General features: G+C 38.7%; 1 protein-coding gene across 3 annotated transcripts in view; it reads left to right on the top strand.

The window, feature by feature from the left end:
* MYO1B (myosin IB) overlaps positions 1-21,553 on the top strand; it is a 103,144-nt gene extending 81,591 nt beyond the window's left edge. Inside the window, exons 19-31 of one of the 3 annotated variants that reach the window (XM_057374119.1) lie at positions 936-1,029; positions 1,472-1,621; positions 3,723-3,791; positions 5,395-5,481; positions 5,783-5,869; positions 8,478-8,564; positions 11,635-11,709; positions 12,087-12,221; positions 13,065-13,171; positions 15,297-15,429; positions 16,909-17,061; positions 17,927-18,054; positions 20,602-21,553. In XM_057374119.1, the coding sequence (XP_057230102.1) occupies positions 936-1,029; positions 1,472-1,621; positions 3,723-3,791; positions 5,395-5,481; positions 5,783-5,869; positions 8,478-8,564; positions 11,635-11,709; positions 12,087-12,221; positions 13,065-13,171; positions 15,297-15,429; positions 16,909-17,061; positions 17,927-18,054; positions 20,602-20,725 (1,429 nt within the window). In that variant the 3' untranslated portion in view covers positions 20,726-21,553. The remainder of the gene's footprint in view (positions 1-935; positions 1,030-1,471; positions 1,622-3,722; positions 3,792-5,394; positions 5,482-5,782; positions 5,870-8,477; positions 8,565-11,634; positions 11,710-12,086; positions 12,222-13,064; positions 13,172-15,296; positions 15,430-16,908; positions 17,062-17,926; positions 18,055-20,601) is intronic. The other 2 variants (XM_057374120.1, XM_057374121.1) reach the window with 2 other exon arrangements.
* The last annotated feature ends 529 nt before the right edge of the window (positions 21,554-22,082 follow it).

The raw sequence follows: 22,082 nt of genomic DNA, 5'->3' as shown, positions 1-22,082 counted from the left end.
TTGCATGAGATGCAGAAGGTTTATATTGCAGCCTGGACTGATTTGGGTCTGAAGGAAAGGGTGTAAGAGAGAGAGAGACTGCAGTGGATTCAAAATTACTGGGAGGTCTGGAATGATCAGGAGGGCACTTACTTTTAATAACCAGTTTTCAAAGTGTAAGAACCCTCATTTTGTTGAAGGCAGCCACACAATCTTCCTCTGCCCTTGGAAGAGTACATAATAATTGGAGAATGATTATGAGATAACACCTCTTGCAAATCAATTGTGTTCAATATATACTGTTAAATTGCGTGGTGTTCACATGGATTTTTGCAAATAATGTCTGGGATGGGCAAATAAGCTTCTATTGTTTCTTTTTACRTGTGACCACCAATAGTATGATTTAAATATCTTTCATAATAGATTAACATATTTTAGCTATAATTTAAGTCTTTAGGTTATCAGGATAATTACAGAAGTGTAGTATTGCTAACAATAGCATTGCAATAATCATCACAAAGATCTGCACAGTTCCTCTCTCCTTTTTCTGTTGATGTTCATAAAATGCATTTGGTAAGAGTGGAGCACAGACCTTTGTCAAACTCRTCAGTCTTTGTTCCACATTTTCACATTAGTGTGAGAGCCCTTCCTTTTTCCTTTTTTAAAGTAAAATAATTATAGAAGAAAGAGGAAAAAATAGGCCATTGCTGATGCTGTAAAATAAAATTTGCTCTTTTTTTATCAAATTATTCTGAATTTTTACAGTGATTATTCTTGCCTTTAGCTGAATAACCAATGAGTAAATGAGTTAGGTTTGCAATCTTCTTATGTCGAGCACTATTTAAAAGTTTAAAATATGCTTTCATATACTTTTCATAAATTGAGCTGTGAGTATGTAAACTAAGAAGTTTTAGAGCTGGGGGTCATGTTTGTTAAGCTCATTTACTCCTTCTTAGGGATGGAGTGGAGGTGCTGTTTAATGAATTGCAAATCCCCGAAGAGGAATTTTCGTTCGGTAGATCAAAGATATTCATCCGCAACCCAAGAACAGTAAGTAAAAAATCCCTCCTGCAAAGTCAAGCCCTSTCTCATGAGGGCAGCCTGCTCTGAGCTGCATCATTCACTACGTGATTCCTGCAGATTTTTCTACGTGCAGTGCTCTGACATATTGCTGGGAATGTAGTATTAAAAAAGGCACTTTTTAATGTTAGACCCATTAAAATCGATGTGAATCAAGATTCTACAATAGCTGCCAGCTTTAATCTAATGTAATTTTTGAGTGCTGGCTTGCGACAGTGAATCTGCCACAAATTTTTTGGTGCATCTGCCTGTCGCTCTGGAGATGAATAAAACAATGTGTGTATGGGGGGGTTTCAGTAAAGAAGAGATTTCTCTTCCAAGAGCTGTGCTTACCATTTTGTTTCCTTGTCTCTTCTCTTCTACTGTTTTTCTTCTGATGTCAAACAAAACCCTAAAACCTCTCCACACCCAGCTCTTCAAATTAGAGGACCTGAGAAAGCAGCGTTTGGAGGACTTGGCTACCCTCATTGGGAAGATTTATAGAGGCTGGAAGTGCCGTACTCGCTTCCTGCTGATGAAAAGATGCCAGATTGTGATTGCTTCCTGGTACAGGAGATTCGCAGTAAGATACTGTCCTTACTAAATGGGGGCTTCTCTTCAGTGTTTAATGCAGAGAACCTTCATAGGATATTTTTCCTCAATGTGCACCAAGAGCTGTTGAAAGAATCGAGTTTTATGTTAATATTTGAGTACAGATAGTATGAATAAAGAAAATTTAGTTTCTGTCGGCTACTATTAAGTGCTTGCAGTGTGCTTGCCCTTAAACAATTAAAAAGCTCACCAGAGTCCTTTTGCTCTGGAAGAGCAGGCTTCTGTGGCCCAGCTGGAAAGAGTTTGTTTTTTTTTTTAATTCAGCTAAAATGCTGTGCTCCTGACATTTACAGTGCTTTTAAAACATATGGTTAATGTGTAAAAAATGTTCAGTAATGTACATGTGCTGTTCTGTGGAATTCAGTCATTCCTGAGCTTTTTTGTGTTTTTGCCTTATTTGGAACCTTTGCCTTGGACTCAAGAATGCTGCCTGGGAGGACCCTGGGAGTTTGTTTTAATTACAACTCCTAAGACTCGTAATTCAGTAYCATTACTGATACAATTCGTTCTAGAGCAGTTTCAGATCTGTCTGTGAACTGGAAGTTCTGTGCCACRAGCTGAACAGCACCATTATATGACTCTTTTGTGTATTCTTGRCAGTAAATAATATTGACTTAGGTGATAAAAAAGATTTATTTGTTTTTAAAACTGTTCTTGAACATTTCAGCTGTGTTTTGTTGTTGCTAGAGAATAGCACAAGCATATCAGAAGCCTTGATGAAATATAGAAAGAAAATCTTAAATTGCAAGTTGCAGAGTTGACAAATGCCTGTTTTTCAGTTGACAAGCACTTCTGTTTGTCCTCTTGAAAGCCATCAGTGTTTGGTTCACTTCTCGTGGATAATTAGAGGGAAGTGTGGATAATTTGGAAAAAATATGACTGAAGTATGGTTTTTTTACTGCAAAAACTCTTCTCTCTGAACCTGTGTGRCTGAAGGCACTGTKTGTGYAAACTGCATCATTACRGAATTGYGTTGTGCCCACGTGGCTTYGTTAYGATYTCASACAACCTTAATGAATTTAAAACGGRCTTACTGCAGCTAGATTGGCACAYCTTTAAACATCAAGAAATGAAAACAAGTACATGACCAAGAACTGCTGATTTCTGAACTGTAAACCTTAATTGGGTCACATGACAGTTGTTTTATTAATTGTGGGTGATGACAGAGATGATTCCTCAGCCTCTTTGTGCAGATGGAAGGCACCGTTCTCCTAAACCAACATGGCTGGTAGGCTCTGTGCTTTGGAAGGTTTCATCACAAATCCCTTGCATGATTAAAGCTTTTTTGAGCAGCTCCTTGAGCTGGAGGCTTGGCTCTAGGATCTACAGGCACTTTTCTGTCTGTTGCAAGGTGTGACAGATGGCAGCAGTGGCAGGAAAGTGGCCCAGACAGGACCCTCCCTGGCTTGCTCACAGAGATGTTCACTGGCACTGAGTGGGCTGAGTGTCAACTCCAAAGGCCCTGTTGCAAAGTCTGTCAACTTAGTATTATACTAAATGCTGGCCTGCTGAAGAACTGAGCTTTTCAGAAGGAGAATGCTCGGCTCTGCAGGAAAATTTATTTTTCAAACTGGCATGCTTAAATAATACTCCAGCAGCTCAGGAATCCATATTTTTGGGGTTTTTTTTTCCTTTTTCTGAGTTATCACCAGCATTTGGTATACTAAAGGCACTGTGGGTAATATGCACAGCACATGTCTTATGAAAAGGTGGTAAAAAGCTTAGCCAACAAACCTGAGCATTTGTGACAGTGTGCTACTCTGGTGGTGGGAAAGACAAATAAAGCTCTTACTGTTAGCATTTAATCTGCATTTGTGCTGCTGACCATGAACTTAGTGTTTCTGTAAACAGAGTGACATTGTCTGTRCAGCATTGTTGATGTGCTTTGTTTCCCCTCGAGTTGAACACAGAATCTACACACTGATCTGCTCAGTCAAAAATTGTGCACTTTTTACCTTTAGTGCTTGTCTCCTCAAGCATGTTGTCAAATGCTAGTATTGAAAGGGTTATTATGCCATGTTTAACAGATGTAATATTCTGTTCTAAGCATCACATATTTATTTCCAATACAGCAACAAAAAAGATACGAGAAGATAAAGAGCTCAGCTGTTACAGTCCAGTCGTACATCAGAGGGTGGAAGGTGAGTTTCCCATCACTGTGGCTGCCTCTGTGTGCTGAGGCAAGGAGCAGGTCAGAAAAAACGTTCCAAGAGTGCTTAGCCTTCCATGCCTTSTCTCCACGGAGCTGTGGCCATGCCACAGCCATTGTTGAATGCTCGTGGAAGAGGTGAGTTCAGGTTATCTGCACATGCTGCCTGAGCTAGAAATCCCTGCAAATGGGGCAAATGTAATGCTGGGACCACACTCAACTGCTGGGTGACCCTGGTGGCATCTTCTGCCAGGGAATTTGAAGGTAGGAGGCCTCTTGACATGGGCTGGAGTGAATGAGTGAGGGTGGTGAGCAGAGCAGACCTGGGTCTGTGTTGATCAGGCAGGGCAGCAGCTCCAGAGCGGGATGCTTAGGAAAACTATAGCCCTGGACTGATTTGGAAGAAACAAGTTGTGGTTGGTGGTTATTTTATAGATTCTCAGAGAATGAATAAAATTGAAATCAGGATTAAAATAAAGAGTTTGGGTTGCCTGRGCAATTCGTTGCTTGGATTAAGTCTTCAATTCTCCTCTGTCTGCCAAGCAGAGGAGTGAAAATGTACTTGTGTTGAGCACATAGTTCATTGCTTGTACCCTGCCTCAATTTGCCACAACTTCACTGTTTCTCTGGGAGGTTTGTGCTTTGTGAAGGGATAGTCATGCATTCTGGTAGATATTTAAGGAGTGATGCTTTAGTAAGAGGTAAAAACGAGGTCAACACCTCACATGAAAGCAGCCATGATGCTTGAAGCAACTACTGCTGTCCATCTTCAGAAAAWGTAACCCTGGGCTCCTCTGTTTTCTCATTAACTTTTCTTCACCCTGCTAAAGGCAGCTTTCCCCACTAGTTAGGGAACAGCTGCCTTTAGTGCTGGAGTCAGTTCCCTCTCTGTGAGACAGGGATGGAAGGGGGTGCAGGTTAGTAGCTATTGGTGTAAATAGCCCTCTCCTGCCCAGAAGGCTTTAAAGTTTGCCAGCAATAAGGTAACCTAATTAGATTTTGCTATTTTTCTCGATTTTTACTTTGTTATTTTGTTCAAATGGGTTAAAAAAAAAATCTTTTCTGTCTAACGATGTGCTGTCTTTTCCCATGAGCGTTATTTGAAGAAAACTGGGTTAAAAGCATCATCTCAAGTTATGGTTTTCTGTTTGCCATTGGAGAACAAGCTCTTTTGCAGTAGTATGACCGTGCTTGAAAGCCTGTTGTGACAGCAGCCTTTAGTRTGACCTAAAGCCAGGCAATTTACCTGTGATTTATTCTTTATTGCACTCTAAATGGATAAAACATTTACCGTGTGGAGAAAAAAAATATTGTTGCCATGGTGCAAAAAGACATAGAGATGTCTCTGGCAACACAGCAAATCTGGGAGAAAACTGAACAGTGAACCAAGATCCCCTGACCTGCCAGTCCCAAGCTCTTGCTGTGTAGAATCCTCCCTGGAACAGCAGATTTAGGCTGGGCAGCATTTGTGAACGCATTTGCTTGGRGATCTGGAGGCAGTGTTTTTTTGGTTTTGCCTAGATTTACAGGTTGCAGTGCCCTAGTTCAAGARCCATAAAAATTTGGTATTGAAAAATGTTTTAAATTGTTTACAGGCCCGGCAGCAACTCCGTGAGCTTAAGCACCTGAAGCGTTGCAATGAGGCTGCCACGGTAATTGCTGCTTATTGGCATGGCACCCAGGTAAGAAATGGCAGCAAACTGTGCACTTTTGTGTCCCTACATGGAACAAAGAAGGTCCCTCAGGATAGTTATCTGGGAATATTGTCAGGGGCTTAAACTGCTTTTACTGCCTAAACTGTGTTTTTGGTTTCTCTTTGCTGCTAACATGTCGCAGCTGGTGCAATGTGGGAAGCTGGGACACGCTTTAATATTTGCTGTTTGTAGTGACTGGTTCYTTTCCTTCTTTCTTGCACCAATGGGAACTTGCAGTAACCTTTTCTTCCCTAAGCTTCTCTATATCCCCTTTTCAAATGCATCACAGGCACGAAGGGAACTGAGACGACTGAAAGACAAGGCTAGAAATATACATGCTATTGCTGTTATTTGGGCTTTCTGGCTTGGATATAAGGTACTTCATGCACATATCACATGCCCCCCTTCATCACCCAACAACATCAACATTTAATCRCTGTTTCATGGTGAGAATTAATGACTAATACAGTTCACTCCTAAATAATAGAGCATGATCATCGATTCCTTCCATTTCCATTCATGCCACACCTAATAAATCTGATAGCATTGTGTATGCCAGTTTTTTTTGTAGAGTAGGAAATTCTTTGCATGGCAACCAAGTACAGATWTGCACTAACAAGCCATTAGATTAAAAATGACTGGACTGCAGTATTCTCAAATTAGGAAGTGCATTTAACTACATGTGCATATGCAAAGCATGGTTTGTGGGGGGAGAGAAGGTTGGGGGTTTTTTGGTGTGTTCCTCCCCAYGTCCCCAACAAGTGCTTTTGGTGACACTGTGTTAGTGATCCACTTGACATTTTCACCACATATTATAATCCGTGCCCTGGACAGTCTTCCTCTRCAAGTTCAAACCAACATTACTGAGTTTCATTAAATTCTCATTATAATTGGATTAATTGATTCTCTGGCTGTGATTTGAACCACTGACAAGAATTCAATAAGTACAAGTAAAGCACAATTTTATGAGCTGATCTTTTAGCAGAAAATGATGTTAGTTTGCAATTCTAAACTTACAGCCCTAGAAAAATCCCAGGAATTCCAGCATCAGCTGTTTGTTTTCAGAAGCAAAGTCCCACTGAAAGATTCTTGCTAATCCCCAGCCTGCAGTTGTGGGCTATGTGAACATTTGAAATGCTGCTCACTAGAGGTCAAAAATGTATTGGTTTCAATTAATAAATTCCTAATTTAGTTGAAAACCATAAATACATCAGATTTTAAACATTTTGGAGTTATCATTTATGTTGGGTTGTGTTGTCAGAATACCGTGCTACCTGGATGGGGAAAAATGCTCAAATTACATATGGAATATAATGCTGGGTTTGATCTTTGCTATTTTGATATAAATCGAATTGATTTCTAGCAAAATGGCAGCCCTAGGAATAAAAAAAAAAAATACACATACAGAATTTCCTTCGTACCCTGGAGTCTTCAGAAATTTTCAATTCTAGCTTGATATTTAGGTATAGTTTGATAGACACACAGTTTCTTCTGCATTTGTTTGAGCACAATACATTGAGGATTTATGTTATTTTTAATCAGAGTTCCTTTCACCGAAAAACCACTCATAGGGTTGTTCCTACTGCAGAAGAGATACTGGTTTTCCTAGTTTTAAGATATTCCTTAAAATTAAAAGATACACCCAGTGGATTCAATAGTGTTAACTATGTTAAAGTTCCTCATTTAAAYGTTTAGTAGATTTGGATAATTTTTAACATGGTTTAGTAGTTATTTTTATCAACTGGCTCACARGAATTTAGTGAAAAATTGTCTCCTTATTCCTTGCATATACATAATCTAAATAATATATATGCATATAAAGATAATAATCTAAATAGAATTAAGATTAGAAAAATAATTACAGTCTCTGATGAGAGARGCAACTTTTTATTGGTGTGATCTTTTATCTTTTCCTGGGGGAATATTTAGAACAAAAGTTTCTAAAAGTTATYATCAGAAGCCTCTTGCTGTACCAAAGAAACCCCAAACAAACAAAAAAATAAAACCAGAGCAAGCCTCAAGTACTCAGCTTCCTTCCTTTTCACAAGACACAAAAATACTTAGCTTTGCATAGTTCTTTTACACTGCTGTKCAGTAGGAGCTTTTGTGCCCAGCAGATGAGTGAAGACATAATCTTTGAGTTTTCATCTACTGCACATTAACCCAGAAGAGCGTAACTGGCACAGGCTGCTCAAGGCTGATAATTTAGGGCTCCACAAGTGCAGATACAGGGCCAGAGCTGCCCTGACTGAGCCCATAACACTGGAACTCCTCCTTGAACCTTGTCATCAGATAACCCAATAAAAAATGGGCTGGTATCTCCTAAAATAYGACATTCTGTTAAGCTGCATGCCTCAAATTGCTTYCCWGAAATGGAATGATTRATGAAAGGTAGGAAGGTGCCTCTGYCTGTGTACGTGAGGAATGCTCTAGGTTTGATGGCTTTACCCCTTAATTCCACAGACAGACATAATTTACCAGGCTGGAGAATTTTAATTTTTTTTGTGAATACATACAGAACAAAATAAAAAATAACCTTCTGAATAAAAGACCTCATTACAGTGCTGGAGAATCATCATGACACATAGTTTCAGAGCTGCTTCTGTCCTGCCCAGGCACTTGCCAGTGGAAGAAATGACTAGCTGGTGAGATTTCAGGAACTCTTGAWTTTCATAGGCATCATTTTGATCAGGAAACTTTGATCATAATTTTGATCAGGCAAAGCTCTCCCATTAGAATCAATGATGGGATGAGTGCACAGAAGAGGAGGAAAGGTTGACAGAATTCCCACCTGTCCATGGCACTTTGGCAGCAGCAGAGGCTCGTTTGTCTTCCGTATGCCTTCACCCCAACCCACCCCGAGGTGTTGGATGTGAAAGCTCGAGCGCTGCCGCTCCATCCTTTTCCCTGCTGGTTGTTTGGTGTGGGAGAGGCGGTTCCTGGTCCTTGTGCTGTCTCTTTTGTTGACTCTCTGAACCCTTTAGGCTCGGAGGGAGTTGAAACGCTTGAAGGAGGAGGCTAGGCGTAAGCATGCTGTGGCAGTCATTTGGGCTTACTGGCTTGGACTGAAGGTACTTTCTCCAACACTCCCATCTGTCAACATCACCTCGATAAAGCGTAGCACACCTTACTAACACTTAATAAACAAACACTCGTGTGGGATCACTAGTAGGGACTTTTTTTTTTTTACACAGAGCTACATTGTTTAATGTCACAGTCTAGGGTTTTTTGTCACTGCAGCTTTCAAGAGAAAGACAAGATTATAGGAACTCTATTATCAAGTTGTTGACTTGAAAAACTGACCTACGTTGGCAAAGGTCCTATGTGGAAAGATTACAAGGATGTATTTTCTTGTTGTGACCTCTGCTCGTTTGAATGGGAATAGGGTGGAAGTGTGTCATTAGACTGCCGATCCCGGTGTCCAGGAGGGCATGGTGTAAAACCAGTGGTCATCTCCTGTTGCATCCAGCAGCCTTTTTAGGTTTTTTGCCTAAAAAGGCCACTTTTTWAGGGCAGCATTGCACACAACTACCTGGCTCTTGTGGCAGCCATGAATTCCTAGAAAAACTGAGATGAACAAAAGCATTTGTTTTCTGTCCCTCGCTTTCAAGGACTGTTTGGCAAAAGAAAACACATCTGTAATCTRGAAGAATGTTGTTCTGCTCTGTAAATAGACTATGAAAATGGCATCTTCAGATGTTTCAGGTCTGTGCCCAAGTGATTTACATAACACAGTTTTACAGATGCACTCCTGAAGAACTGCTGAAATCTGAATCTGTTTGGTTTGKCTGGGAGTGACTTCTGCTAACAGGGATATTGCAGCCTACAGAGGTATGAAAGGAACAATTCACTTGATAATGCAGAGTWAAGGTCAGCTCTCATATTCTAATCCTGACAGTGATGAAATGGGAAAAATAGTTAGAAAATATATAATTATATATAATACATGTTCATTTGTATAAAAAAAAGAAATCTGTTACAATACATACGTGGGAACCAGAGCTGGAAAATACAAAGGAGCCATTTTGAGAAGTCATTCTGCAGATCAGAATCATACTTTAGGTACTGCTGCCAAAGTAGGTCTGTTTTTATGGTTTTAAAACAAGGGTATGTCCCTCCTGAGAACTCAAAGGCCATTCTGWATCAAACAGCAGCATTTAAATGCAAACTCATGAACCCAAAACATTTAAGGCACATTATGGCAGGAATACATTTCTGCAGTCTGTGGTGTGGTTTTCAGTGAGTTTATTAAATAGTGTAAGCAACAYTTCCAATTTCCTTCTCACCTGAAATACACAGATTTTTCTGAATAAGACCTTAGTCCATTATTCCAATATATCACTATCACCACATGGATTTTGAAGGCAAAGTATTTTCACCCATGACATACGAGGCTGAAGATTTAAAGCCAATACAAATGATCAAGATTAAACCATTAAGTTTTGAGGATTTTGGTTTGTTATTTTTTTTTAAATTTTATGCTAAGTAGATTCTAATAGCATTTGTGGTACTTTTCATATTTAGGCTTTTCTAGAGCAGCTTGCATTTCTCAGTGCTTGCTTTGCAGCTTCCCTGCAGCACCAGTAGAATGTGTGGGTGTCTCTTAGTCCCTTCCTTCCAAATTAATTTGCACACCTTGCAGCTCGCAAAGAATAATATAAAGCAAGATCATTAAGGACAGTCTATGGGAACATGGTGAGATTTGGGATGACTGTGGTTGGAGTGGCTTTGAGTGTGTTAATTACCATCCCTGAATAATTAATAAARGATGTACTCTAATTATAGAGCACTAAGCCTCACAGAAAAGGAGTGGATAAGAACTCTAATACTTTTAAAGTGAGGAGGAAAAAATTATGTGCTGAATTTGCATGGAATGATGACAGCTGAATGCTGCCAGTTTTGTTGATGCACCTTGGTGTGTAATTAAGTGAAACCTGTTTACTGTGGGGTRGTTTTAGTCCCCAAATGGTGATTCTTGCTTTCCCAATGCTGGTTTATYTTAAAATGCATGAGTCACTATGGGGCAGAAGGGGTGCCAGGGTAAATTTTTCTCCATAAGTTGATGGACTTTTACTCKATGGGTTTCCCTTTATTTTCTGGTAACAGAAAAGCCAGCAACAYATTCTGAACTAGCTAAAACCACTAAATTTTGCTCTGGGGTAAATTTTGCAAAGCCACGATGTTTTCCCTGGGTTTTGCCCAAAACCCCATAACAGGTGTGTTGCAGGCTGTGCCAGAGTTTACAAAAAAGAGTTTGGGGATGTTTCAGCTGACTTGAGGTGAGTCTGGGTGCCACATCAAACTGCAGATCAGCTGGGCACTCTCTTGATTGCCTTTTCTGAATTTTGATCTGTGCTAATTACCACCCATAGAAATACAAAAGGCAAAACAAGTGCTCTGAAAGTTGCACTGCCAGCTRTGTATTAAAAATTAATCTCACCCGTAAAAATTTAAATGATCACTTTAMATTTTCTTCTAAAATTATTTTTATTGGTTTTAAAATAAATTTTGGGAGCAAATGTCAAGCTTGCTGACATTAAACAACCTTTGTGTGCATTCTCTGCTCTTACCCAGCACCAAAATCTTATTTTTTTTCTTTTGTAATGAAGACTACTTGTGTGAAAAAATATTTTTGATGCAGAAGTCTGCTCTGAAAAAAAAACCTAACCCATTTTTGTTATTGAAAATTCTCTGTGTTAAAAATATTAATAGAGAAAAATCTGAAAATTTCACCAGTTAACTCTGTAATTAACATGAAATCAGAGTCGCTTCAGACACAAGAAAGTTGTGTCACAGGTGATGCCTCACTTTTTGCAGTTCAGCTTTACGCAAAAGCGTATTGAAAATAGATTCATGATGTGAATTTGACAATATTTGAATCACTAGCCTTTTTGGAGGGAAGTGTTTCAAATTCCTTATTAAGTTTGCAAATAATTGCACTCGGTCAGCTGAGGTATCTTTCAGACATCTTGCTCTGTTTCATATTTTAAGTGTGGCCAGGTGATGCTCTTGTTTCAGGGAACCCTTTGCATGTATGTATGCTTGTTTTAATATTTTCTATCATGGAGCTTTATAAAAACAGTACCTGTGCAAACAAATTCATTCTTTATATTCATTTTGAGGGTTTGTTTAACTTTCCAGGTCCGTAGAGAATACAGAAAATTCTTCAGAGCCAATGCTGGACGAAAAATTTATGAATTTACCCTTCAGAGACTTGTATGTATATATCCATACAAAGCACATGTACATTTTCTGTGGTTTAAGCTTTTATTTTTGATCAAATATAAAAATATTTATTCTGGCCTTGATAGTCTTTGTAAGGAAATGTCCAAGCTAAGCATGGGAATAAAAGAAAAAATAATACTCTGATATTGTAAAGAAAGAATAGTAATGGCGTTTGCAGGTGTAGAAATGGTACAAAGTATTTGCCACATTGCTATGGTACCTAAATCTGCATTTCTCAATATAACTGGCTTTAAAATCCATATTCTGAGAGTTGCAGTTTAATCACAGCGCATCTGCCTTTCCTTGTGTATTTCAATAACCCTGATGTTTGAACATTAATGAAACATCTTGCTTCAATTTTATCACAGATGCAAAAATACTTCTTGGAAATGAAGAATAAGATGCCTTCTTTATCACCAATAGATAAAAACTGGCCAGCAAGGCCTTACCTTTTCTTGGATTCAACTCACAAGGAACTAAAGAGGATTTTCCATTTGTGGAGGGTAGGACACATTCTGGTCCAGTCTGTGCAGAACTTCTGATTTGCAACAATTTTGTTCACAAAGGGTGTATTTTTAGGATGTGTTTCCTTCGATTCCAGCCAGGACAATTTTATTTCTTTGGAAGAAGCRTGGTTTTTGATCATTGCCTTTGGCCTGCAAGGGATATAACTATTCTGGCTACTCCTTTCTGGGGCTAGAGAGAGAGATTTGCTTCCTGCCATCAGCCTGTTAATTAATAGCTTGTAATACTTGTGTCCRTGGCCAGGACTTAGACCAACACTGGAAATGCTGGGTGGAATTTTTTACTTGTGAGCTGTGGTTAGCTGAAATTTGTTTTGGATCTTGGGATGGAGAGAAAGACAAGAATCCCTATGAGTGCTGATGGGATGTTTTACTGATCTTGTGGGCTGTGTTTTCTGTGAATTGTCAAGGAATGTTTTTTTCTTTCTAAGCCTGCAAAATTCACCCTCTCAGCTGTGCTTTTTTTTCTTTCTCCCTGCCTATATAAAYTTCCAAAATGGTGGGACTGCATTTATGTTTCTGTCAACCTTTTTAGCTCAGTTTTCCAGTGACTGGTATCTCATAGATTAAGCCCGTGTTCTAATGCAATGTGCTCACATGAGGTGTTTTATATATTATTTCTGGTGTAATTCAAAAGTGTCCAGAATGGATGAGGAGAAAACCACCTCTGCTGTTTGTTACAGTGGCACGTAGGATGGAGCTGAGTCACTTCAGAAGCATACAAAGAATGTGCATCTTGAGCAATGAGCAAACATGAGTCTGTGCTGCTGGGAGATTGGGAAAGATAATTTTATAGTTTGTTTAATGTATCCTGTTTTRCAGTGTAAAAAGTACAGAGATCAGTTCACAGATCAGCAGAAGCTTATATATGAAGAGAAACTGGAAGCAAGTGAACTTTTCAAGGACAAGAAGGCTTTATATCCAGCCAGGTAATCACTGATTCTGCTGCCTTTAGTGGACAAGAAATTCTTACATAGATTTAGGAAACTAAATAAGATTTTGCTTTTTATCTTAAGCAAGGAAGTGTGTTTTTTTGTGTTAGACAACATCCCTCCATCATTTGACATTGCCATCCTGAAAATTGACCTTAGTTGGAAGCAAACTGAGATGTTGCAGCCACTGATCTGTGACATGGAGCTCTTCTGTCCATAATCCATGATGGCTGGTTGTTCTAACCCCTCGTGACCCACTCCCAGGAGTTTGGGGAACTCACAGAAGGGAACAGCTCCCACCCTTTCCCCTCCTTTCCATGGGGCAGTGCTAAAGGTGGAGTGAGCTGCAGATCAGCTCCCAGATGAGCTGTGCTGGGGAGCTCTCCTGTGTTCAAACCCAGCACCTTCACCACAGTGCTCTAAGGTGAGCACCAGCTCATTTTAGATACTCTGGTGCCTGTCTTTTTGCAAAAATATATTTTTTTGAAAAGTTCTATTTCCATTTTAGAATTTTTTTTAATAATGTGAAATCTCTGCAAGTAAGTTTATTGGTTTCTCAGATTACTCAGTTCCATAAAATGGATAAATTCTTGTCATTTTTATCTACAGAGATAGCCTTACTCAAGAAGGTACAGYAGTATCTGATTTTATTTAAGGAATACACTTCTTTTGGTATGCAATAAAACTGATAAAAGAGAGATATGATGTCCTTGAAATAAGTTGGTTTACACTTTTTAAGTGAATATGAGCTTATAAATCGTATTTTTTCTTGAAAATAAACATCTTGTCCATCTTGAGAGAGTTTTCTCCTWGAAGCCATAGTTTGAGCTGAGCAGGAACAAGCAAAAGAGAAGCAAGGTTCACAAGAGGGAGGAACAGGAATCTGCAAGAGTTTATGAGAASAGTTCCATGCATGGACAAGCTCTGCATGTTGTTTGTGTGTTTCTTTGGTTTTGTTTTGTGTCATTTTTTTTATTGAGCCATTTCCTGTTTTCCTGTAATGGGCTCAGTGTATGTTTCYCTTTTTTTCCCCTCATTAGATCACTTATTTAAAGGCTATATCTGCTAGCCTGTGGTTTGTTCCCTATTTGCTTTGGGATGTTTTTTTTGTGGTGCTGGAAAAGGGAAAGCTGGTGCCTTTGGACTTTCCTAGGAGCAAGCAGGGCTTTTTTTTTTTTTTTTTTTTTTAATAAAGTATATATCTGATCAGCATAGAACTCCTTGGGAAGGAAGGAATTCTGTTTATATCCCTGGTTTGGTACTTTTTACACCAAGACTGAACAATGAAAGCATATACAGAAAAAAAAAAATATATATATATAAATTTATGTGTATATGAGTCCCTTTTATCCAAGACATTCTGAAGTGGTGTATGTGATAGAGAGGAACTGTTGATTCCTTTCGGTTTTAGTTATAACTTGTCATCATTTGTTCAGGGATAAAGTCCACAGGGAATCTGCTGTTTTGATGGCTATGGTTTCATAAGGCTAATTAATAAAAAACAAAAAAAATCCCAAAGCTCCAGCACAGTGGAAAGTTGGAACGCTTTCCCCACCCTGCATTCATTTAGAAACATTTCCATRTCTTTTTGTCTGATATTCAGAGCTGAATAGCTCTTACTGTTATTTTGTTGGGTTTTTTAAATCAGCGTAAGGGTAGAGAAAATTACTGTATAAAGTTTGTGATTAATTAGTATGATAATGGTTGAAAGGATGGGGCTAATTCTCTGTGTATCATGTAATTATTTAAGAAGAGAGGGAGACTTGTGAGTACTAAAATTCCAGTACCCTTCCTCTTCTTTCCCATCTCTCTGAGCACCACAGATACAATTCCAAAGGCATGACACAGATTGATGCCAGCACTGCCATTTCAAGTGAACAGGGGCAAAAGTTGGACATTGAGCRTAGAGGTTTTGGTTTTGTTAAGACAATTCCCTCACTAAAAATGAAGCAGCAAATTACTTTCCCCAGAAGAGGGTGTGTCAAAGCTGAAGGGAGTCTCTGGCTGTATAGAATCACTGAAAATTGTATTTGGTGCATCTCCTCATGAARCCTGGGATGATGTCAGGTTCTGCCTGAGGTTTGTATTTAATTTGTGTTTCCTTTGCCTTTTTTTTGGGCAGTGTGGGGCAGCCGTTCCAGGGGGCTTACCTGGAGATCAGCGAGAACCCCAAGTACAAAAAACTCAAAGATGCYGTGGATGAAAAGATCATTATTGCAGAAGTGGTGAATAAGATCAATAGAGCCAATGGGAAGGTAATAAAATGGAATTGATTTATCCAGAAGAGTGGATAATTTTTGTTATCAATACATTGATGTGGTGATTTTGTTTCTGTCATGGAATAGTCTGAGGATTTTTTWAAAAAATATATGTTGGTTTTATGTAATCTGGTGATTTTAAACACTGCTTTTAAATTTACATAAAGCTTACAAAAATCTTTTTTTGTAGTTTTCAAAAAAAAACGGTATCTCATCACCTGGTAACAGACTGATTTGTGTCCCAACWAAACACAGTCTCTGTACTCAAAGATCTTCTATTTGCTAATTAAAGAAATAAAYATTTAGAGAGTATTGTGGTTATTGAAGTATTTAGGAAACTTTTCAAAGTTCACACTGTCAGTCAAGTGTGACTTGATGATCACATTTTGTTATCTTTTAAAATGATGAGTGGCATACTCTGCTACCTTTGCCTGTCTTCAAAAGCTCATTGGAACAAAGAGGCAAATTTCTTGTATCATTTGAATAAAGTTGTTAAATATGGTGGGTACGTTTTTATTCTGCCAACATAGAACACATTTTGCATTTAAATTATACTTATTAAAACAGGAAGTTTTGTTCTACCTTAGTAAACTTAATTGCTTTCACCATATCTGTCTAAATATTAGAAGTAGTAGMTCTCAACTTCTCAGATGTAGTTGTCATTTATGTATTTGTAGGAGTGAAATTAGGTTGCTTGTTGTTGATGCCAAGTTAATTTTCTGGTTTAGAAGAAACTAATTAAATGAAGACAATATCTTTCCTGCACTTGCATAGGCTACAGCTCTCAAGATTAAAAAAAAAAAAATAATAATGAGTTCTATGTGCTTGAGACAGCTATTTCTTAATTCTAATAAAGACTTTATTAATTAAAAGTTTACAGCAGAAAAAGCTGATGTGGATKAAGTTTTCATTTCTCTTTCTTGGTATTTTCTAAGACAAATTTAAGAACACATATTTCATGCTTTAAAAATATTTGTCTTTTTGAAAATATGAGTGCATATCCTCCTAAAGGGGAATTCCAGTAAATAAAGGGAGAATATAACTCTGAAAACACTTATGTGATTTGTGTTGCTCTGCATCATAGTTTTGGTGAATAAYGGTCAATATAGAGATTCAGTATGTGATGATTTTCCTGGAGATTTAAAGAGCATGAGAAATGAGGTTATCCTGATTTGCATAGTTTCAGRGTTTCACTTTCTAAATTTTACAGCTGTAAGCTAGTAATTAAAGGAACTGTTTATACCTAAGCATATGTGCCAAAATGAGCTAAGCTTCTCAATCTATAATTAGACACATAAAGAAATCTGACCTGATTTCAACTGATCTACAGCTTTTATTGAACATCAAATGTTCACAATTGCTAATGTGGGCCAAGCTTTTTAACTCTATGAACTCCTTGGAGTCTGAATAGGTGCTCAGTGAAAACCAGTTCTTTCTTCATGTAGACAATGATCTGCATTTTTTTTGTGTTCACAGGCTGCATCCAGGATTTTCTTATTAACCAAAAACAATGTTCTTCTTGCGGATCAAAAATCTGGGACTATCAAGTCGGAGGTGCCACTGGGAGATGTTACCAAAGTGTCCATGAGCTCCCAAAATGATGGATTCTTTGCAGTGCACCTCAAGGAGGTTGGTTTCAACTCCATCACACAATAATATGACTGTTTTACCCACAGTKATGTAAAACCTGTTTGTTAATTATCTTGTAGCATTAAATCATAGTGGTTGGCTCATAGGTTYAGAAGTTTATTGAACTTTGCCATGTCTGAAAAAACTTTGAATTTAAAGCTACTGAAGCCCAATGATCTGAATGATCTTTTAACTGTGCAAATCAGACTTCATATTTCATTGTAGCCTCTTCAGGATCGCAGTTTTCCATTTGTAATATGGTTCAGGTGCCTTGTGGCAGTGTTTTCCTTCCACAGACTGGTAGAATATTTCTCTCTTCCTTGTGGGATGCCAAGAAGTCCACGTTGAGGCACAGTTAATTTGTTGCTCAGTTCTAAAGAACTTAGCACAGTGCTATATTTGCCTCRCTGCACTGTAACCATTGCTCTGCTAAAATCATTAAGCTGGCATCTCCATTCCAGCCTGAATGGATTTGGAGACTGTTGKAGGCAGAGTCTTTTCATACTCACTGCCACCATCCTAAGTCTGGTGTCGGCAATTTGTTTCTGTTCCTTTCTGCAACTACTGGAAGCTTGCTGTGGTGTATCCAGATGAGGGATACAGAAACACCACATTTTTGTAGGACGAATCAAAATGACCCAGAAGGGATTTTTTTTACCTTTCTCAACTGGTTTGTAGGTTATTTGGGAGCAAATTGCTTTTTGATCCTATACACTGCACTCCATCCCCTATTTAATTTATGAGACAAAAGGTTGTTGTTTCCTTGAACTGGAAAGAGAAGGCTCCTTGTAAATCCTSCTGCCTGGCTGCCATTTAATCATACTCGAGGTTTTGGTAGTCCTAACTCCTTTCCTTCCTGTTTCAGGGCTCAGAAGCYGCCAGTAAAGGAGATTTCCTGCTCAGCAGCGATCACCTTATTGAAATGGCCACTAAACTTTACCGCACRACTCTCAGCCAAACCAAACAGAAGCTCAACATCGAGATATCTGATGAGTATGTTTCTTGTTCTCTTAAGAGGACATTTGCTTCAATGCAGCRTGCTAAAAAGTCAAGTATCTAGTGTCAGAATAACAAAACACTGTTTCTTTTCTCTTGGCAGAATGCTTATAAAGAAGGATCCAGTTTTCAGTGTGCACTCATGGTGTTCATTCTGGCTTTTACATCCTTGAAAGTCATAGCAGAAAATGTKCTTTTGTTAAAGGAGTTTCAAATAGGGCTGTGAAGCAGAATTGCTGCTGTAGAAATAATTAAGAGTTGCTATATTTGAAACTGTTTCACATGTGACTGAAAAAATTCACMGATTTCTATGAGATATTTATAGATTAGAGTGGACACTAGGTGCCAAGTTCTACTGAAAATAACCCAAAAAGAATGCAAAGCTCCTCCCCAACTCAGTGCAACTGTATGAAACTCTACCTTCTCTTTTGTGAAGGTGAAACAACCTATTGTTTGGGGTTTCTTGGTTGTTAAAAAGCTTTGTTTGATGAAAAGTTTGCATCTCAAAATAGTATTTCTTTCTGCTCAGTACAGTTTCATATTTTGGCCTTAAACAAGGCCTGTACTTCTGGTGTTTTTAGCTATGGAATAMAAGTGTTTGTGGGTGTGTGTGAGCWCCTAAAGTTTGCTGAGTRAGAGTCCCTCACTTWGTCTACCAYTGTYATRTGCTTTTGTTCTGTGAAGTGGCCCCTCTTTCCAGTAGTGTTGATTTGGTGGATTTATTCACTTTGGACAAAGAATAAAATTTTGAACTCTTTAACAGTAGTGAAATAAATTTCCTGTAGGCAAAAACCAGAACCTTTTCATCTGGCTGCACCACACTGCATGTGTTCTACAGTCCTGGTAGTGGGTACAGCTTGTATCTGTTCAGGTTTGAGGATTTATTAAAAGGCTAATTTTGCTCTTTCCTTGAAAAGAACATCTGCCATTTTCCTTTTTTTCTGTTACCAGAGGCCGTTTCATTTGCTTGAGGGTTGTGGTTTTTAGTCTCTGAAAGAGTGTGGCTATCCCCAGTAAGTTTCTAGTTTAATGGGGGCTACAAAGGAATAAACTACTGAAGCAAAGTTTAAGCATACATTGCRCTAGTCTGGACTGTCTGCTTGCCTTAGGTCTGGAAAACAGCCTGCTTTCTGGGAGCCTTGCTTTTTGGGATGTGGTTTTGTTTCTTGTCCTGCAGATTAAAAACATTCATGTGTGTATTGCTATTGAGTTTATCCAGACGAAATAATTTAAATGTTTAAATGTTTCGCAGTCCCGTCTCTGTTGATGGCGAAGCAGAAGCCTCTTGCCTGCTAGATTTTAGACGCAAGGGATGGAGGAGAAAATGTGGCCTTATTTTTCKTTTTTCTTCCTTCTACTTTTTGGGAGAAGAGCTGCTATAAGAACGCTGTTGATGCAGGGGTGTGTTTAAGAAGAGGCACAACATTTATGTGTATAATACTGGAACAGTGGATGTAGGATAATTTTGAGGCAGTGGCTGTAGGAGCTGCTCTCGTTTTTGGGGTGCCTGCACGTCTGGGAGTGCTGAGTGGGCTCTGAGTGTCTGGGCTGTGCAGCAGCAAAGCAGGACCGAGGGGCAGCTCAGCACAGCAGAGGCCACTTCCTCCCCTGAGCTCTGCCGTCAGCTTGATTTGTGGTTTCCGGCTGCACAGCAAATTCTTTGAAGTTTTTGGCCTCTGCTGGAGGACTTTTTTAAGGATGCTAAAAGGGAAAATCGGCTGAATTACAAAGGACTTTTTAGGTCAGCAACCACTGCATGTGAGCCGAGAGGCAGCACTGCCTTGCTTATTGCTTTTAATCTTGCTGTCCAGATCAGTGAGAGGTTTGGGGCTCCACAGGAGCCTGTTGGCTTTTTGTTGTCTTTCTTTTTTTTTTTTTTTTTTTTTTTTAAGCAATTCTCCATATTCAGTAAAATTTCCCTTCCAGTAAAAAGTGAAGAGTAAAATTCAGATTAATTTCCCCTCAACTGTAGAAAATGTCTAAATTTGGAGATTGCTGGGCAGGAAGTGAATTTTCCCAGTTGCTGAGCTGGGGGCTCTAAAGGCTAACTAAGGATTAGACATATGAGAGCTGCTAAAATACCAGATGTACTAAATTAAGCATAAACCAGAAGAAGAGCGCTCCTGATGTTGCTATGGAAGTACTGAGCTTCCTTCCATGAAAATAGAGAAATCCCTTTGGCCGACAGTGGAGTAGTTGGAAAGAGTCTTTGCTGCGTTTCTGGTACATTAGAAATTCTGTTTCAAACTGCTTTTTTTTTTTTTTTTTCCTAAAGGAAGAGCAAACTAACAGCTGTGAAATGTCCACAGTTATAGGCAAAAAGCAATAATTAAGAGATACTGCCTGAAGGATATTCTAGCCATACCATAACCCATGGCTTTTTTAATTTATTCTCCAACTCTTTATTATTAATACAGAACTGAAAGCTGAAAATGACATCTTTTGGAGTGACGCTCAGAACCAACAGGAAAAGACTTCTGCTTCTCATGTGTCCTTTTTTTTTCCCCCAACCTTAACTACAATTTTTACTGTTCCCTCTCTCAGGTTCCTGGTCCAGTTCAAACAAGACAAAGTGTGTGTGAAGTTCATACAAGGCAGCCAGAAGAACGGCAACATCCCAACTTGCAAGCGAAAAAACAATCGGCTTCTGGAAGTGGCCGTCCCTTAACTGCAGCTGATGACTCTCCTTTCATGGACTTGTTTCTTTGTAATAGTGCAATTTTAGTTGCTTGGTTTTGCTATTTTCATCCCTTTCTGGAGCTGTTGATGGCTAATAGCTTTAGAAACCCTTGGCAAAACACTTGATCAATCGACTTTGAAACCTTTTTTGTTCATGCCAGAGTCTTAACCCTCGAAGCGCAGATTTTTATCCGGTGATGCATTTTTACCAGCTGGCACATATCTGTCACACACCGAATCATTCTCTTCGTTTAGCAGCCGTATTTTAGTGCAACGTATCATAAACCCACATATTAATGATCAATTACTCRTATTCTTTAGCCTAGAGATCATCTTCACAGGAATTATCCGTGGCCTTGATGCCGGGTGGCGTTTTTATCCCGACCTGTCCAGGTGTCTGGCAGGTTCCTCACGTCCTGCCCCTGTGGATCCCATCAAAGACTGATACAACAACTCCTGTAGCTCACACTAGGACCTGTGTAACTCAACCCTCCCATCAGCACAGCACAGAAACATCTAACTCTGCAGAATAGAAGGAATATGTGATTACACAAGCAGCTACATGCGTAATTTCGTATTAAAACGTGCGGAAATTTCGAAGCGGAGTTTTTAATTAGGTCWGATGTTTTTAATGACTTTATAAAGTAGAAATCAGCAAAATTAAAGACACTTTGTCTTTTTTTTTTTTTTTCATGAAAGCTATAAAGTTCAAGGCGTATTTTCTGTTCTGCTTTCTKTCTTTTAAATTATCAGTTAAGGTTAGAGCCTGAAGAAAGCAATAGTATTCATAACACAAGTAAATGCTAGTTATTTAAACAGTTATCAAGTGAAAGGTTTGAGCCTTTCTTTTAAATATTGGCATGTACAATGTGCAATAAAACATACGTGACATTTTGTGAGAATTATTTATAATACACTTTTGTGTGGAGGAGAGAGGATTGGTGCAGACTGCATAGACAATGTAGGGGTTAAAATAGATCCGTGTTGTTAATTTGCAGTTTTTAGAGTGTACACTACAGTTGTCAATTTGGGAAGAATGCTTAGAATTTAAAAAAGAAAAAAAAAAAATCCTTAATTTGGGGGTCTGTATATAAATTGGTATTATGGTAATAAAACTGTTCTAATTCTGTGCTGTTTGGTACTCCTATGTTATAACCATATTTTTGTACTCCAAGCTATTTTATATAACTYGTGTGCCTGATGTAAAAATGCGTGCACAGAAGATACAATCAAGGGCCGCATTATAAATCTTCAGTGTAACTGATTGCACTTAATCTTTGATAAGCCAGAAGCATTAGCTGAAATCCTCAAGAGGAGAGATGCTTTTGTAGGGGGAAGGAGCTGCT

The sequence above is a fragment of the Malurus melanocephalus genome, unplaced genomic scaffold (assembly GCF_030028575.1).
Source record: "Malurus melanocephalus ecotype Western Australia unplaced genomic scaffold, MMel_1.1 scaffold_216, whole genome shotgun sequence".
Lineage (NCBI taxonomy): Eukaryota > Metazoa > Chordata > Aves > Passeriformes > Maluridae > Malurus > Malurus melanocephalus.
The sequence above is the reverse complement of the archived record's forward strand: the minus strand, read 5'-3'. Positions and strand labels throughout refer to the sequence as shown.